The sequence below is a fragment of the Heterostelium album genome (genome assembly GCF_000004825.1).
Source record: "Heterostelium album PN500 unplaced genomic scaffold PPL_scaffold1, whole genome shotgun sequence".
Classification (NCBI taxonomy): domain Eukaryota; phylum Evosea; class Eumycetozoa; order Acytosteliales; family Acytosteliaceae; genus Heterostelium; species Heterostelium album.
This window is the reverse complement of record NW_008805063.1, coordinates 851,886-870,933: the sequence shown is the minus strand read 5'-3', so window position 1 is coordinate 870,933 and position 19,048 is coordinate 851,886. Positions and strand designations below refer to the sequence as shown.

General features: G+C 35.3%; 5 protein-coding genes across 5 annotated transcripts; 3 read left to right on the top strand and 2 right to left on the bottom strand.

The window, feature by feature from the left end:
• Nucleotide 1: 1 nt before the first annotated feature.
• dhkJ (histidine kinase) lies at nucleotides 2-8,350 on the top strand (the record flags this gene model as incomplete). The annotated part of the gene is made up of 5 exons (XM_020571443.1): nucleotides 2-13; nucleotides 1,051-1,106; nucleotides 3,156-4,233; nucleotides 4,313-6,598; nucleotides 6,674-8,350. The coding sequence occupies 5 exons, from the start codon at nucleotides 2-4 to the stop codon at nucleotides 8,348-8,350; spliced, it is 5,109 nt and encodes a 1,702-aa protein (XP_020438717.1).
• A 485-nt stretch (nucleotides 8,351-8,835) lies between these two features.
• empD (emp24/gp25L/p24 family protein) lies at nucleotides 8,836-9,841 on the top strand (the record flags this gene model as incomplete). Its single annotated transcript, XM_020571442.1, has 3 exons — nucleotides 8,836-9,057; nucleotides 9,157-9,277; nucleotides 9,519-9,841. 3 exons carry the CDS (start codon nucleotides 8,836-8,838, stop codon nucleotides 9,839-9,841), a joined length of 666 nt encoding a protein of 221 aa, XP_020438716.1.
• Nucleotides 9,842-10,122: 281 nt separating this feature from the next.
• On the bottom strand, nucleotides 10,123-14,815 carry PPL_00411 (uncharacterized protein; the record flags this gene model as incomplete). Its single annotated transcript, XM_020571441.1, has 5 exons — nucleotides 10,123-13,676; nucleotides 13,753-14,054; nucleotides 14,353-14,397; nucleotides 14,660-14,745; nucleotides 14,768-14,815. The coding sequence occupies 5 exons, from the start codon at nucleotides 14,813-14,815 to the stop codon at nucleotides 10,123-10,125; spliced, it is 4,035 nt and encodes a 1,344-aa protein (XP_020438715.1).
• A 183-nt stretch (nucleotides 14,816-14,998) lies between these two features.
• Nucleotides 14,999-16,250, top strand: PPL_00410 (uncharacterized protein; the record flags this gene model as incomplete). The annotated part of the gene is made up of 3 exons (XM_020571440.1): nucleotides 14,999-15,835; nucleotides 15,983-16,184; nucleotides 16,207-16,250. The coding sequence occupies 3 exons, from the start codon at nucleotides 14,999-15,001 to the stop codon at nucleotides 16,248-16,250; spliced, it is 1,083 nt and encodes a 360-aa protein (XP_020438714.1).
• Nucleotides 16,251-16,309: 59 nt separating this feature from the next.
• Nucleotides 16,310-19,021, bottom strand: PPL_00409 (uncharacterized protein; the record flags this gene model as incomplete). The annotated part of the gene is made up of 5 exons (XM_020571439.1): nucleotides 16,310-16,554; nucleotides 16,723-18,177; nucleotides 18,348-18,419; nucleotides 18,529-18,577; nucleotides 18,650-19,021. The coding sequence occupies 5 exons, from the start codon at nucleotides 19,019-19,021 to the stop codon at nucleotides 16,310-16,312; spliced, it is 2,193 nt and encodes a 730-aa protein (XP_020438713.1).
• Between the last annotated feature and the right edge of the window lie 27 nt (nucleotides 19,022-19,048).

Below are 19,048 nucleotides of genomic sequence, written 5' to 3'. Positions count from 1 at the left end.
AATGTCAAATAAAGTATTTATTAATTTTGTTGTTGTGAGCAAAAAAAATTAATCAATCAGAGAATTTTTGCTTTGCATGGATGCGAGTCCTCCAAAAGAGTGGTGGTATTTTTAAAACGAAGCTGAAACAACATAAAAAAAAACGGTAAATTTTCAATTTACCAAAAAATTTTAAATTAAAAAAACTGATTATTCATATTAAAAAAAAACAAAACAAAGATTTTATTTGGTTTTTCCAAAAAAAAGTGTTTTTTCTTTTTTTATTTATTTTTTTTGTTTTTTTAAAAGATTGATATCAATCCCTTCTTTGACCACATTATCTTGCATATGATGATCATACATGTTTGACACGATGATATCACTATTCATCACCCAAAGAACAAGATAAATTATTAATAACGGTTTCAAATTAAACATCATCTTGGCTTGCTCATCATCAATAAAAGAATAACGAATATGAAAAATAGCAATACCACATGATCCCCACCCTCACCACTCCACATTTAACAAACTACAATAGAATAACACAACGCAACAACACAACACAATGGAGAATTCTCAATCAAGCCGAGGCAATGAGTTGGTGGTAAAGCAGATTCTATATATTATTTTAAAACAACCCACACTTCACACTTTCCACTGAAACTACGATTGTTGTTGTTGTCTCTGGTGAAAGTTATTATTTTACTCATTGTTAGTTTGTTTGTTTGTTTGTTTTATTTTGGAATGGACCGATTGCCTTTTGAGGTTGTTCCCACTCGTAAATTAATATTTTTAAAAACAAAATTGTTTTATTGTTTTTTCTCGAAATTGTCCAACCACTCATCAAATGTCTGGCGTACAAGGAAGCTGCTGTAGGTCAATTCGTCAGTTGACCAAATTGTTTTTTTTTTTCCTATTTTGTCAAAAGACAAACATAGAAATTTTGTCATATTTCAAAAATCCAATTGATTTCATTATTATAAACTCTAAAATCAACACACCACATTTTAGCTGGATTACTACACCTAGTGTGATAGCAGAAGGGGTGTTCAGACAATAAAATAATAGTATTCACTTCATATGTCTCTATCTCAATCCTCATCAACCATAACAGATACAAAAGAGTTTTTTTTTTTTTTTTTTAAAAAGTAAAAACCTTTACAAAAAAATAAATGGATTATTTATAATTGAATCGGACAAATTTTTGTTTTATTGTAATTTAATATATTCCATTTAAGCAAATATATTTATTTTTTTTGTTCCATTTTTATTCAACAACTACAATTAATTAACACTTTGTCAATCAACTGTTCCTTTCTGTGTTATTACAATTATCTATCATTCTTTATTTCTGTACAATTCACCTATAGTTCAGTTCTTTTTATCATTTAGAGTTCTTAGAATCTCTTTGCAGCGCAGTTAAACTTCAATTCATTTGAAATCTGCGAACTACCAACTACATTAACCAAAAAAAAACAAAAGTTTTTTATTTTAATCAGAACAATTAGTTTTACTGATTGTCCAATAAAATTAATAGACTGACACTACAGAATTGTTGAAATAGAGCAATTCCCCTTTTCTAGATAAAAATTAAGTTGTTTTTGTATTATTTTATTTTCTAACATTATTCCACATGGTCATACCTTTAACAATATTTATATATGTTTAAATTAAGATTCCTAACTTTGTTATTTTCCATACCATAAGAGTTATTGCCATCATTAACATTAACTTTTATTATTTATATAATTAAATAACATTTTAATCAAAGGACCAAAATTTCATTTTATTATTACATTCAGTATCATTTCTATCCAAATTAATTATTCAACGCACCACTACAATAATAACTGTATACTTATATAACCAAAAAAATTATTGTACTCGAATACAATCTTGCAATCAAAAAAAAAAAATCTTACCAAGTTGTTTATTTTTCTAAAAACAAACAAACAAAAAATAATATTATAATTAGCATCCCAAAACAATAACAAAGCGTAAAGAGTTTGAGCCAATATCACTCTGGATACCAGTCCACAAAAGTAAAATAGCCAAGTGAAAAATAAATCTGAATAAACTTAGGTAGGTATCTGTGATGACATCTTAACAATGTCAGTAATTGTTTGTATTTTACTGACATCATTTTTCGAATCGCTCACGCACCAAACCCTTTTATTTTCGGAAATGGAAAAAACCGTTCGAAATCCATGTATTTGGACAAAACCGTTCGAAATCCATGTATTCTTGTTTTTCTCTTACATTAATTGTAATTCACAACTTTTTTTTTTTTGTCTCAAACATTGAAATTCATTCACCCTCACCAATCTATATATAAAAAATCCAAAATTTCCATTTGAGGAAACTCATCCAAAAAAAAAAAAACAATTGAATTTTTGTTTTTTTCAAAAATTTTTTTTTTAAGTCCACACCTACCACCACAGGGCATTCTCCAACCATATTTATATCTCATTAGAAATTTGTTTTTGGACTTTGTTAATTTTTTTTTTTATGAAGTCGCTCACCAATGTCTGAAGGAATAATTAAGTTGGACTTTAATTTCCAACCACTCGACATTCACCTTAACATTCTACGATAAAATTTAAATATTATTTATTAAAATATTTTTAAAAAACTATATATTACACTCACATATGCTATGAATTTATTATTTATTTATCAGAATTTTCATTGCACTGTTTAAAGTTATTTATTACTATGTTTGTTAGACTAAAGATTATACCTTAATATTTTAAATATTCTACTGTAATATGTGCAAATATTAAACAAGGAACATCATCTCCATCAAAATAATATTTTATTATAATTTTTTATATGTATTTTTGGCAGTTTTTTTTGCTAATACATTCATTCAATCCACATAATAGGACAACAACTTATCAATTCACAATAGTTATCAATTATTTTCAAGTATTTACAAATAAATTTGTAAAGAAATAAATTAAAAATTTTTAAATATTTAATTTAGTTTTTTTTAAATTGGAATATTTTATTTACTTCCAATATCAATAATAACAACAACAACAACCGCCACCAAAAGAATATTAAACCCAAATTAAGATTTTCATATAGTTATATCTAAAGATAAGATATATTCATATTTCAATCTATAACTATAAATATATATTTATACATATATATTTATTATATTATAGATATATATTTTATTTAACATTAATGAAAAACATACCTAATCACGCCGATTCAAATCACACTGATACAAAAGCCAACATTTTTTCATCACCAACACTATCGTTTAACTCATCACCAAGTTTAAATAGTAATAACAATTTTATTCAAAACGCTTGTAGTGATATAAAAAATATTAATATTGGAAACTATAACACTACCAATCTCAATAACAACGAAGAAAAATATAATAGTACACCACAATTCAACAGAAAGAGAAAAATGTCATCCCCAACCAGTTCTCCATCCATTTCAAGACAAAAGGTTTCTTCGACCTACTTGAACAAGCACGACTTGCCCGATGATATTACACCATTCATTGCTAAGGAGTCTTCAAACACCGAAAGTGAGTTCAAGCCAATTCCAACATTGTTTGACGATTTAGACTTTTCTAAACATCACACCCTTTTGAATTCTCCGTCATCTGCAGAGTCAACTCCAAGATTCCACATGAACGAAGTAAAAGAAGAGCAAAACTTTATGTCATCTTCCCCAATCGACACTTTCAACTTGAATCTCACTTCCTCATCAACATCAACTACTTCCACTGTATCTTTTAATGGATCGAACAACAACAACAACAATGGTATTCAATTCGACAACAATATCAATACCAATAATTATAACATTAGTAATAATCAATTCAATCAAAACAATAAAACAATAAATAGTAATAATAACAACAACAACAAACCAACTAGTAATACCCAACTTTGGCAATCATCATCGGGTCTCAATACTAAAATTGATCTATTCGAAGGTCAATCGCAATTGGTCGATTCACTTTCACTCATGGTTTCACCACCAAGATTAGAAAAGATGTCGATCAGCGATTTGGAGAATGAGAACCTAAAGATGGAGTTGGCCGAGAGAATAAAGAAAGCAAAGGAGCTCCAACACAGTCTTGAACTCGAGAGAGCACTCATGTTTGAGCCAAGATGTCACTGTGTCCACTGTCATAATTACAAACAACCAATGATTACACCAGACAATATGAGTCAAAAGACTCTATTTGAATTAAAATCTGCTTTAAAAACATTTAGAGTAAGTCTAATTAATTAAATTTAAATTTATAAATTAATTTATTAATAACAATTATTATTTCTTTATTTTCATTCATTAGGATGGAGATTTCTCAATTAGATTATCTTCAACTGGATGCTCTGGTATCGGTAAAGATATTATTGAAATGTTTAATGATGCTGTGGCACTGTGCGATTCAATGGCCAAGGAGTTTACTCGTGTCGGAAATCAAGTCGGTAAAGAAGGTAATACCATGGACAGAGCACTCTTGCCAGAGGCCAATGGAAGCTGGAAATTTTGTATCGATCTCGTCAATACTTTGATTGGTGACATGGTCCAGCCAACTGAGGAGGTTGTAAGAGTCATCGGTTCAGTAGCCAAAGGTGACTTGTCACAAACCATCAAGATGGAGTATGGCTCTGGAAAACAATTACGTGGTGAATTCCTAAGAATTGCCAAAGTCGTAAACACCATGGTTTCCCAATTGAAGAGTTTCAGTTCTGAGGTAACTCGTGTAGCTCGTGAAGTAGGAACTGAAGGTAAACTCGGTGGTCAAGCCGTGGTGCCTGGTGTCGATGGAATCTGGAAGGATCTCACTGACAATGTAAATACAATGGCTTCCAATCTGACTAACCAAGTGAGAGCTATCGCCAATGTAACTACAGCCGTAGCCAGTGGTGACTTGTCCAAGAAGATCACATTGGATGTCAAGGGTGAAATCCTCGAGCTCAAGAAAACCATCAATACTATGGTTGACCAACTCAATTCATTCGCGTCAGAGGTAACTCGTGTCGCTCGTGAAGTAGGAACCGAAGGTAAACTCGGTGGACAAGCTCAGGTCAAGGGTGTCGACGGTGTCTGGAAGGATCTAACCTACAATGTAAATACAATGGCGGCCAATCTCACTGGACAAGTAAGAGCAATTGCAGAAGTCACTACAGCCGTAGCTTGTGGTGATTTGTCCAAAAAGATAACCATTGACGTGAAAGGTGAAATTCTCGAGCTGAAGAACACTATCAATACTATGGTTGACCAACTCAATTCATTCGCGTCTGAAGTAACTAGAGTGGCACTGGAAGTAGGTACCGAAGGTACGCTGGGAGGCCAAGCGCAAGTCAAAGGCGTTGACGGTGTCTGGAAAGACCTGACCTACAATGTAAATATAATGGCTGCCAATCTAACGGATCAAGTGAGAGAGATTGCTTTGGTAACTACAGCTGTGGCTACCGGTGATCTTTCAAAGAAAATCAATCTCGATGTCAAAGGTGAGATCTTGGAACTCAAGAACACTATCAATACAATGGTTGACCAGTTGAATTCGTTTGCATCAGAGGTAACTCGTGTCTCTAGAGAAGTAGGTACCGAAGGTAAACTTGGTGGTCAAGCACAAGTCAAAGGTGTTGGTGGTGTGTGGAAAGACCTAACCTACAATGTAAACACAATGGCTGCTAATCTCACGGGCCAAGTAAGAGCTATCGCCGAAGTCACTACAGCCGTAGCTTGTGGTGACCTGTCCAAGAAGATTACTGTAGATGTGAATGGTGAGATTCGTCAACTCAAGGAAACTATCAATACTATGGTTGACCAGTTGAATTCCTTCGCATCTGAGGTAACTCGTGTCGCTCTTGAAGTAGGTACTGAAGGTAAACTCGGTGGTCAAGCTCAGGTAAAAGGTGTTGGCGGTGTCTGGAAAGACCTAACCTACAATGTAAATACAATGGCTGCAAATCTCACGGGCCAAGTAAGAGCTATCGCCGAAGTCACCACAGCCGTAGCTAGTGGTGACCTGTCCAAGAAGATCACACTCGATGTCAAGGGTGAGATTCTCCAACTCAAGATGACTATCAATACAATGGTTGATCAGCTATCTACCTTTGCAGCAGAGGTAACTCGTGTCGCTGGTGAAGTAGGTACTGAAGGTATACTCGGTGGTCAAGCCGAAGTAAAAGGTGTTGGCGGTGTCTGGAAGGATCTAACCGACAATGTAAATACCATGGCTGCTAATCTAACCGGTCAGGTTAGAGCCATTGCCGAAGTCGCCAAGTCTGTAACCAAAGGTGACTTTACCAGAGTCATCTCTGTAGAAGCCAAGGGTGAAGTCAATATCCTCAAGGCAATCATCAACGAAATGATTCACAATCTCAAAGAAACAACCATCAAGAATACTTTGGCCAAAGAAGCTGCCGAGGCTGCCTCAAGAGCCAAGTCAGATTTCATGGCAAATATGTCTCACGAGATTAGAACTCCAATGAATGGTATCATTGGTATGACCGACCTCACATTGGACACTGAATTGAATGCTGAGCAAAGAGAGTATCTTACTATGGTACAATCATCTGCTGCATCACTTCTTACTATCATCAATGATATTCTAGATTTCTCAAAGGTATTTATTTAGATAATAAATATAGAATTTTTATAATAACAAAAACTAATTGTTACTACTTTAAATTTTTAATAGATTGAAGCAGGTAGACTTGAATTAGACAAGAGTGACTTTTCTTTAAGAACCATCCTTTATGAGACTCTAAAGACATTGGCATGGAGATCTCATCAAAAGGGATTGGAAATTATCTGTGATATCATTCCAGATACTCCTGACCATTTGATTGGTGATCCAGGTCGTCTTCGTCAAATTGTTACCAACTTGGTTGGTAATGCCATCAAATTCACTGCTGAAGGTGAAGTCTCCCTCACTGTCAAGTTGGAGGACATTACCAATGGTGAAGTAACTCTGGCATTCTCAGTGGCCGACACCGGTATTGGTATCCCTGCCGAGAAGTTGCATTTGATCTTTGAGGCTTTCTCACAGGCCGATGGATCAATAACCAGAAAGTATGGTGGTACCGGTCTTGGTTTGACTATCTCCACTCGTTTGGTCGAACTCATGGGTGGTAAACTCAAGGCAGAGTCCATTCCAGGCAAAGGCAGTCGCTTCGACTTCATTGCCAAGTTCCCATTGGGACAAGCACCAACCGAGAACTCCAAGATCATGCTCAAGGATGTCAACACCCTGATTATCGACGATAACAAGTCGACAAGACGTGTGTTACACCAGATGCTCTCAGAGTATGGTGTGTCAGCTGACACTACCGACAGTCAAGACTCTGCATTCCACATGCTAAGAGAAGCCGCCATGAAGAAACAACCCTACGAGTACATCTTTATGGACGCTCAACTCAACGGAAAGGATGGATTCTTAGTTGCCGAGGCAATTAAGCAGGATCCATCTTTTGGACAGGCTTCAATCATCATGTTGATTTGCGGTAGCGGTCAACGTGGTGACCCAGAGAACAGAAGCTCAGTCATCTCTGGTTACCTCTCAAAGCCCGTCTCCCCAGTAGAGATGCTCGAAGTCATTCAATGCAGTACCAAACCATTGATCAAACAACTTCAACAGATCACACGCGATACACCTCAGCCTGCACCAATCCAATCTGAGATCTTGTTGGCTGAGGACAATGTCGTTAATCAAAGACTTGCCATTCGTCTGCTCGAGAGATTCGGTCATAAAGTTACGTTGGCAGAGAACGGTCTCCAAGCAGTGGCAGCATCGGAAATGAAAGACTTTGATCTCATATTGATGGATGTCCAAATGCCGCACATGGGTGGATTCGAAGCGACCAGTACCATACGTATTCGTGAGAAGGTCATGAACAAGCATACTCCTATCATAGCAATGACTGCACATGCACTGCAGAAGGATAAGGAAAAGTGTCTCAATGCCGGAATGGACGACTACCTCTCGAAGCCAATCAATCCCGACCAACTCAGAGCGGTCATAGAGAAGTACCTCGGCAATCCACCACCGGTACAGCCACCCGCTTCTCCACCGACCGATTCGAATCTCAGTGTAAAGGCACAGCAGTTTCTCCAAGAGTACCAATGTATCATGGACGAAGTGAATCGAGCGATCAACTCAAACAATCCTGACAAGCTATGCAGTGAGGCACGAAGACTCCGCTTCTACGTATCACACTTTAGCTCCGACATTGAGCGTGTCATCCGCGAATTAGAGACCATCTCTAAGGACTATAGAGACCTAGAGAATGCACGATCAATTAGAAAGAGAATAGAAGCAGAGATCAACAGACTGATACCGATCATTACAAATCTTGCAAAATCAACAAAGAATTAATTTGTAATGATTCAAAAAAAAAAAAAAAAAAAAAAAAAAAACTAATCATGTAAATGTTATACCTTCATTGCCTCAATCCCTCCTCTCCTTTCAATTGAATAAATCAACTATAACAACATATTTATCGAAGTTATTTAAAATAATAATAAATTATATTTATATTGTTTTGAAGTGCAAAGAAAAATCAAATATTTCTATGTTTTTCTACAAAAGATTTTTGTAATTCTTTAGTTGTTTAGAATGAAAATATGAAATAAACAAATCTGATTAAATCAAACAAGTAATAGTAATAAATAAATTGAATAATATATTTTTTTGAAAAGCATTTTTTTAAAATCAAAAAAATTTGTTTTTTTTTTTTTTTATAAATTTTTTTTGACCTGTGTGTGACTCAACAACATTTGATTAAGTTCAACCTTTTTTTTTTTTTTTTTATATATTTAATTTTATTATTATATTAAAAGACAGAAGAAAAAAGAAAAAGAATGAATAATAAATCAATTTTTGCCATAGTATGTTTGGCATTGTGTATTCAATATTCCTATTCATTCATGTTTGAAGTCAGACCTGCCGATGAAAAATGTTTGACTGACGAATACAGAAGAGATACACTTGTCAAGGGTTCCTTTGAAATCTCTGACAAACTCTCAAAGAATCTCGCTTATCCAACTGAATTGGTTGCTCAAAGCATGCAAATGAAGTTCTACGTAAGTCAATCATCATCTATTTTTATCTATTTTTAAGTTTTCCTATCATTTCAATCTATCTATATATTCTAACATTTGGATAATCATCCTTTCAAACAGATTCGTGATTCACACAACTCAATTGTATTCAGCAATCAAGATGCCAAATCAGGAAAGTTCGCCTTCACTGCTCACGAAGCTGGTGAATATTTATATTGTTTCTTGGACTCATACAGACCACGTAGGTGTTATTATCTTTGCTATTACAATTATTTATGCAGTCATTTTCACAAACAAACAAACAAGAAGAAAGATATAGAACAACAAAGCCTAGAAATTTAGAAATTTGATTTCAATCTCTAAAGGAGAGAATTAGATGAATTGGAATTACTATACACTTGTGAATTTGATTTGAGCGTCCGCTTAATAATGAAAGATATATTAATTTTAAACTACTATTTATTTTGTTTATAAAAATGTAGATGCCACAATTATGCCATTAAGTAGAACTGTCAGTTTGGAAATCAAGACTGGTGCAGATGCCAATGACTATCAAGATTTAATTACAAAGGGAACTTTGAAACCATCCGAAGTAGAATTGAAGAAGATTGAAGCCGCTGTCGATCAAATTAAAGAAGAGATCGTCTACATGAAGGGTAGAGAGGAAACCATGAGAAACACTAACGAATCCACCAATGCTAGAGTTGCTTGGTTGGCTGTATTCACCATCTTTGTATTGTTTGGAACTGCCATCTTCCAAATCACCTATTTGAAGAGATACTTCAAGCAAAGAAAGTTAATCTAAATAAAAAAACAAATAAAATATATTAAAACATATATAATATAATATAGAGACACAGCGGAGTGACAGAATTCATTTGAATACACAAAAAGGTATAGTTTTTTATATTTTGTAAATTGTTTAAACTTTATTGATAACTGATAGGAATCGATGGATATGAACAAATAATCATTCCGATGAATAAATATGTATGATAAATAAATATTGAATGTGTTTAATTCGAATTAAACATTTATGATAATGTAAGGGGGTGGAAAAGGAGGTTGGAGATCGGAATTAATTGTTTACTGATTGGCAGCAAAGATGACTGTGTAACTATAGACATTGGAATAGTATTGATCGGCCAATGTGTAAAGGAGAACAAGCTTTTTGAGAGTACCAGGGTAGGCAGTATACATTGACATTGGGTCGACTGGCTGACCTACTGGTACATATTGGCCAGTGTTTTCATAAACCAATTTGAATCCATCTACATCCTGAGGGATCGAGTTGAAAACAAATGTGTAGGGCTCGGTATCGTATGAAGGAATGTAGATGGTCATTGGATCCTTCGAGGGCCATGAAGTTGAGTAGTTGACTCCCATTGGTGGTGGATTGGCAAAGGTGACATTGATTACGAATGGAGTTGGAGCTTGGAGATAGTTGTCAGTAACGTAACCTTCGATCAAGGCAGTTCCCCAAACACCGGTTGGCATAAAGTTGAACTGGGTGTTGATCGAGTAGTTTCCGTTGGGATCAACTGTTTGGTTGTTGTTGGCTGTTACCAAGCGGTAGTTGGCATTAGCGGAATTAACAAACTTGTAGATAAAGAGTGAGTGACCTCTTGGTGACTGAGCATTGTTCTGGAAGGACAATGCAAATGGTTGCAAATCGTATCTTTGGTAGTTCGAGTTGGATGTCGAGGGTGGAAGGTTTGTCATGGTGTAGTTGATTGGACCATAGGTGGAACCGATTCCATCGAATGCAGAGTAGACAATGGCACCGGTTTGTTCGATTGGGTGGAGAGTAAACACTGTACTGGTGGTGTAGTTGCTGGTGTAATCGACTAGTTGACCGTTGGCATAGAGTGGTGCCATTGGTTGGATGATTACGATCTGGATGATGAGCTCACTGGCTGGGAACACTGGTGAGTAAGCTGGAATAGTAAAGTTGAATGGATCGTAGTTTTGGCGCTCGAAATACAAATATGGAGCAACGGGTGGTTGACTCTGACGGAATCTGACGTAGCTGTCGGTGAATGGATGATAGGCATCCTTGTAACGGTAGGCAAAGTAGTCGGACTCTTGGTTTGGTGTATACTCGAAATCCTTGGCACCAGTGAAAGCAAAGGTGGTGGTAATCACTGCACCATTGTAGACTCTGAGAGTTCCATTGACTGGTGGATCGATTTCGTAGTAGACCGGATCGTTCTCTGGATCGGAAGCTTGGATAGTGAAGAGCTTTGGTTGAAGATTCTCAGTGATGATGTCAATTGGTTGACCAACTGGTGGCAAATTCTCGAATAGAACGGCGAGGTTGTTTGATGATTCAAATTGTCCGTTGGAAACAGTGTAGAATCCAGAGTAGACAACATTGTTGGTGGCAACAAAGGTGAACAAGTTGGTTTGGTAGTAAGTTCCCTCTACGATTGGGGCGCCGTTACGAGTTGCGATAAATCCTTGAGTGGAGAGACCAGAGAATTTAATGGAAAGGACATCGTTTGGATTGGCATTGGATACTCCAATGGTGAAGTCGTAGTGGTTGTCTACACCTGGAACTGTGAGATTGACAAACGGTGCAACTGGTGGGGTTTCCAACAATGTAATGTTGACATAGGATGATGCAGAGAGATAACCGTCGGTTACAGAGTAGGTAGCATACATCGATGGATTCGAGAATGAAGGAGTATAAACAAAGGTGCTAGCCGATGGGTAGAGAACGTTTTCAACTACACGTGTACCATCGATGAGCTCAATCGATGCAAACACTGGGATCGAGGTGAACGATACACTCATTGGATTTAAATCTGGATCGGAAACTGGAAGAGTGAATGAGAGCTCGTCGGTGGTGGTTGCAGTGAGTACGACTGGTGCAGCCTCTGGTGGTCTGTTGATCAAAAGAACAGAGACAACCGATGTAGCGGTGCTTTGACCGTCGGTGCACTGATATTGGAATTCAACAGTTGTCAATGGTGCAGACCATTTGAGTGTGAATTGTGTAGAGGCAGGGTAGTACAAATCATCGGTGATTGTTTGGTTTCCAATGAAAATCATTCCATCAGTTGGTGCGTTGAATCTGACTTGGAGTGGGTTGTTGTCTGGATCCGATACTGGAAGAACGAATGAGATATCGGCGTAGTTCATGGCGTCAAAATGGAGTGGATTGGCAACTGGACCAGTGTTGGTGTTGATGATATCGACTTGAATGTAGCTAGAGACTGTGGTACATCCATCGTTGACAGAGTAGCCAATGGTTACTGTGAAGTTGACTTGATGAAGTGGATATAAGACAAATTGGGTGGTGGCCGGGTAAAAAGCGGTTGGGTCGATGCTGTTGTTGTTCGAGTCAAACAGAATACCTTGAATTGGAAGTTGGAATTGAACGAGAAGAGTGTCTTGATCTGGGTCGGAAACTGGAAGTGTGAAAGTGATTGGATCAAAGGTAGTCTCGGTGAAGGTAAGAGGTGCAGCAACTGGGGGACTGTTGAATTGGATGTGGAAATGCGACTTTCCGTAACCCGGTAGCGAAATATCGAATTCGACGTCGGCTGGCGAAGAGACCTGAGCTGGCAATTGGAGGTTGATTGGGATGGTGATTGGCTTGGTTGAGTACCATGGAATTTGGAAGTTCGATGGTAACGATGGCAAGAATGAACGAGAATCTCCGACAATCTCCGGTGATACCTGACGGAATGAATTGAGAATCGAGTGGTATCCTCTGATAACCCAGTCAATGCCGAATACGGTTGTCTTGTCGGTAACACCGAAACCGTTGGCCTGTACGAATTGATTCCAGTTTGGAACGTCGCTACCCATTGAGATGACAGTTGGCATGATGTAGTTCTCAACGAGGTTAGAGTGAGTTGTGGCGACCAGAGAATTGGTTAAAGCTGCACAATCATTGTCGGTGATGACAACAATCGAACGATATGAGCTTGCACGCCATCCAACAGTGGCATTCGATGCCAGACTGAGAGCAATCAAACTGTTACCGGTAGAAGTAGAGGAACTGGTGAAAGTTTCCTTTCTGAAAGCTCTCTTTACCATCGATCCAATAGCGTATTTGTGCTCAAAGTTGAAACCTTTGGTTGGCGAGTCACTGAATAGACCCAAACCAAACTTTGTGTTTTTGTTGTAGACTGCAAATTTGAACATGAGGTGATCAACGTATGCAATAAGATCTTCGCTGCATCTCCATTGCTTTACGTTGGTGTCAACCAAGAGATAGATATCGATCTTTGGAATCTGTGAGTATTGTGACAGCTGGAGTGGAACCTGAAGATTTGGATTGTTTGGTTCGAGATAGATCAACAAATCGTATGGGTTCAAATAGTTGTATGGCGATGAAGTGGAGGTGACAATTCTAGATTTGGCATTTGGATCGCAACGTGGTGGCAATTGAATATCACATGAAGCACCAGTCCATCCAAAGTTACAGACGCACTGACCGTTTCCAGTTCTACCGGAATTCACAATACCATTTACACATGGGGGATCCGGATCACAATTGTTTCCAAAGTATCCTGGCAAACACTCATAGCATGAGGAAGCTGGATCCCAACCTGGATCGCATTGACAACAATTCTCTTTCTTTGGATTACATCCTTTTCTTGGTGCACCATTACCACATGGTTGTGGTTCTAGAATTAAATAAAATAAATTAATATTTCTTAATCTTTTTTTTTTTTTTTTTTTTTTAATTAACTATGAACATACCAACAACCAATGTAATACTTAAAGTATCCCAGAAAAGTACGAAATCAATATTGGTTACGGCTACCAATAGTTTATAGGTACCGATTTGATTTGATTTTGGTTTCCAGCTGACGTTAACGACTGCTGGGTTGGTACCGTTTTGTTTGGAGATATCAAGACCGTGTGGTCTATTTACCGAGAATATATATACGTCATCCTTTGGATTCTTTGTAGTAGCTTTATAGGTCCAAGTTGTGGTTTGACCAACTGGACACTTTATGACGGCTTCGTCGTTTGGTGTGGGTGCGATAAAATAGGGTCTGCTCGGAAACTGTAAATTGGCGCCGTGTCCCTCTACCACCGAAAATGTAGTGACCACTATAATTAGCGATATAACTAAAAATACATAGTTTATATTATTTCTATTGAACTTCATCTTTTCATAAAACAAACATATATAGTTGTAGAGATAAAATTTGTAATATTACAAATAAAAAAAATAAAAAATAGAGAAATAAAATAAAATAAATTTTAAGAACAAACAAAAGGTTGCTTTGCTGTGCATTTGATCATAATAATATGGATTCTTTTTTTATTTTTTTTGATTTTGTGAAGAATTGCATTACGGGTGCCCAATAGCCTTTATGTGGTTTTAAACTTTCATCACTAAATTTAAGAAAAAAAAAAAAGGTTTTGTTTTTAGAAAAAATCTTTTGTGTTTTTTGATGTTACAAAGGCTGTGACATAAAAAAAAAATAACAAAAAAGGTTCACTCCCCCAAAATGATCTACAAAGTACTTGATCTTTAATAGAATGAGGAGAAATTACCCAAAAAGTGGATATTATAAGGTGTGAGATGTGAACTTTGAAAAATCAAATCATTTTTATGATACTTTTTTAAATTGTTTTATTTTTTTTATTTAATTACCAAAATGTTATGACTGCGAAATTTTGATGTCCAATCAAGATCAACTTCATTTTTGGGTGTTGATGAACAATGCAATTGCAAACAAACTTCAAAAAAAACTTAACAAACAACAACTTCACATTGGACAACTCTTTTGGTTCCAAATGAGGCATTCATTTTACCTGCAAAAAATTAATAATCAAGAATTTTCATTGTCACTTTTATTATTATGACATTATTATTATCTTTGGATTTAACCTTTGAAAGAAGGGTGAATAAGTTTTTTGTCTACGTAGGCAATAAACAAGTGGAAAAATGATTTTATTCTAAAAACCATACTTTATTAAACATATTTATATTATGGATATAATATATGGACATATATTGGAGAAAAATGAGTTGGATAAACATCAACAAATAATTTCAAAGTCGATGGTTTCATCATTAAAAGATGTTTTATCCAAAAAGAGACATTTTATTAAATCAAGTAAAAAGAATAAAGATATAATTAATAATGAAACAAAGGAAAATAGTAGAAATAATATAAATGGAAATAATATAACAACACCAATTACCTCGACTGAACCAACGCCAGTACAACAATCGTCAACTACATTTTCCAAAAAATTAATTCACAAAGATAAAGTTATCCTTTCCAATTCACCAATAGTTCAACCAAGAAAACAATCACTTTTTATATTTTCGCTTGATATCGTCGGTGGAATTACTCTGATAAACATTGCCGATAAATCCTATCATTCTTTAGATAATCTAAAATCGATAGGTAAATTCTCATTGTATTCTACGGTGAATACTGGCGATGCAATCTATGTATTTGGTGGATATGACAGATCTATCAACAAGTTTATGAGAATATCCCTGACCTCGTTTCCAATGACTGTAGATTTTCAAGATGATATTCCAACCTTGAAGAACTTTGCACAATTCCGATCGGTTTGTTATGATGGAGATCACATTTATATGATAGGGTATAACGATAGTGGTAGCCACAGACCTGACACACAAAGTGAACAGCAGCTCTACTACCCCGGAAATATGAGAAAGTTAAATTCAAGAATAGATGTATTCAACATTAAAACAATGGAGTTCAAAGCACTGGTCAGGTTCAAAGAGGAAGTTCAATTTGACAACCGGATCATTTTACTTTCATTTATATTCCGTGATTGTATCTACATGGTTTGTTATCAGAATGGATTGGTAATCGTTGAATTCAGCTTTCAGACAAGAATGCTAAAGTACTACCTGAAGGTAAAGAATACCGAAGATTACAAAGTGATGTGTTCATGTCATGACGGCTTTGGAAATGTTTTTATACATTTCAAGGATCGATTCTTCAAGATGAATTTGACAAGAAAGACAGTTACCGAACTCCAAGAGTTTGACTATGAGATAACCAACTTTTATTCTTTGGTTTATCATACGATCAACGATAATCTACATGTAATCTACTTGATTGGTGGTAAAACTCTAGGAAATCATACGTACGTCATTGAACTTAATCTTTGGAGATCATTCGCCTACGATAGTCAAAGTCCTAAAATATACAGCTCCAACAACAGCCTACTCGTTCACAATCTTGACCAATCAATGAGAGAATTATGTGGTGCAACAATAATTAGATATTAAAATAAATAAACTATATATTTTTTATTAATTCTTAATATTTATGTTGTTTTGTATTTGTTGTTGTTGTAATTGTAGTTCAAAAGTAAAAGAAGCACATCCATTACGGTGCATAATATCATTATCTTTGATTGTTACCCAATGGTTGCGTTTGATTGAGTACTTGTGATTACCAAAATCTGCACCGCCCATAAGATAAATATGATTCTTTTTTGCCACCATTGAATAGTCGTGGTTCAAATTTAATATCTTTTGAATTCTCTGATGGTTATCTTTGAAAGTAAGTGGTTGTAGATATTTCTTTTGGAGTGTAGTGGGTGAGAGCGAGAAGAAGCAACAGTGTTTGTCTAGCATGTATATCAGTTGAGTGTCGGGATGGTAGAGCTGAGCGATTATCGTTTGATTGTAGCCGATATCGTCTATCAAGATCTTTAAGATACCGGTATCGATATCAATCGATACCAACGAGCGATTCTCCTTGAAGTCGGTGTTCAAGCCACCGATAATATAGATGACTCTCTCACTTACAAAGCAGCTACTACACACCGTTGGATTAGGATTCTCACCAAAGACGCTGAGTTGTCGTGATTGTAAGTTGAATTGGTAGATCTTTGATTGGTAGGTAGACTTGGCAACGATCTGTGGCGTCAGACCACCAATCACATAGACCGAGTGACTGCTCTCATCATAGCATATAGAGGAACCGAGCGCTCCAATCGGTGGACAACTCTTTTGTGATTCGACAACCTCCCATTTCAAAGGCAAATCTGAAGCTAGCAGAGTGTGTGTGTTGAGGTTGTCCAGACAAAGTCGAGAGAATTCCAGCTTCTTTGATATTAAATTACTTCCACCAAAACAATAGAGATAACGGCCATCCACAAACAGAGTTCTATTCAATAAACATTGATTTTCAATGAAATCATCATTGAATATTTTGTTCCATCTATAATCAATACTGTGACGACCACTTGTTGCTGGAGCAGCATCCAGTGTGTAGAGTCCACCTCCAATGCTTGATGATATGATTACACTTCTTTTGGAACTATCATCTATTGAATTGATATCAATATCATATATCGATGAAAGTGATTGCTTAACTATCTCTATATCCTCCAACTCTACATTGATACTCTTATAATCAATCAGTTTACAATTATTATTACAACTTAATTGATATAAATAATATTTTATTTTATAAAGTAATTCTTCATTATTATTATTATTACTATTACTATTATTATTATTATTATAATAACTATTATTATTATTTAAACTATTTAAATAACTTATAATACAATTAAAACTACAGAGATTATCGGCTATATCAATATCATTACTATTATTTGAAAACTTTAATTCATTTGAACCATTTATATTTTCACTACTAATATAGCCACTACTATTACTATTATTATTATTATTATTATTACTATCTATTATATCTCTAATTGTTAATGATAAAGAATGTAATTGTGATGATAGATTTGAAATGATTGATTTTATTCTTTCTCGTTCATCGATGAAAGGTTTCTTTAGTTTGTACTCTTCAATCATTAGGTGGTCATGTAGATCTCTGTAGTATTTAGAGATAACATCTTCTTTTTCTTTGTATTGATTCAATTGATTATTATATTGATTTAGATTATTTAATATTGATTGCATTCTTCTAAATATTATATTATCAATATCATTATCATTATAGTGAGTAATGATTGATTGTGATATAGTATCAGCATCATCGATTTGATGAGATTTGTGTTTGGTGATTATACATTTAGAACAAAGCAACACTGTGCAATCGAAACAAAGGAATTCACATTGTCTTTGATGTTCAATGCACAATGTTGATTTAAATGTGATTATATCCTCATTATCATTATTAATAATTGTATTATCTTGTACCATAGTAAAATAAAGTAAATAAAATTAATTAAAAAGAAAATATGTGATATTTTTAGAATATAAAGTTTGTTTTATTCTTTAAAAAAACTGAAAGGACTCTATTTTTCGATGGGAAAATGAGTTTTCCAAACTTCATCAAAGTTCGGAGCAAGCTACAACAAACCTGAGAGATCAAAGAATACAGAGACAGACATATTTATCAATGTTATGAAAGAAAGACTATTTTTCTTTTTGTCTTTTAAAAATTTTAGTTTTATTGATAAGTGAAGATACAACACATAATTAATTTATTTAAAGGTAATTTTGTAGAAAATTTAGGAAGTATATTGACTTTTAGAATACACTTGCAATGGCACCAGAAACTTGGCAAAAACCAGAAAATGCATCTGCAGCCTAAAGGTTAAAATTTTTGATTATTAGATTAGATAGAAAAACAACCATTTTAATGAAATATATTATAGTTACTTTAAAAGCAGCACTAAAGTTGTTTGGTTCCAACCAAAATTCATTTACACTCAAAAAGTTTGTGGTATGTGCTACCATCATTTTTTGACCTTCGAATCTGATCATGACATGTCCTTTGTCATCATTGATAGAAGTGAGTACATTATCATAGGATCTTGGATGAAGTCTATATGTGTCACCCTTGTAGGTGATCGACTCAATAGATGAATCTTTCCAAGCATCAACATACGACTTCACATCGGAGGGAGTACCTTTCCAATTGGGACTTGTGAACATTGCTTTTTCACCTTGGTACATTGCCAGTGCATCGAATTTGTCTGCAAGTTCTCCACAGGCACTTTGAACAGCTTGAACATAGCGACTACTATCCATATTTATTTTTTAGAAGTTTTTGTAAAT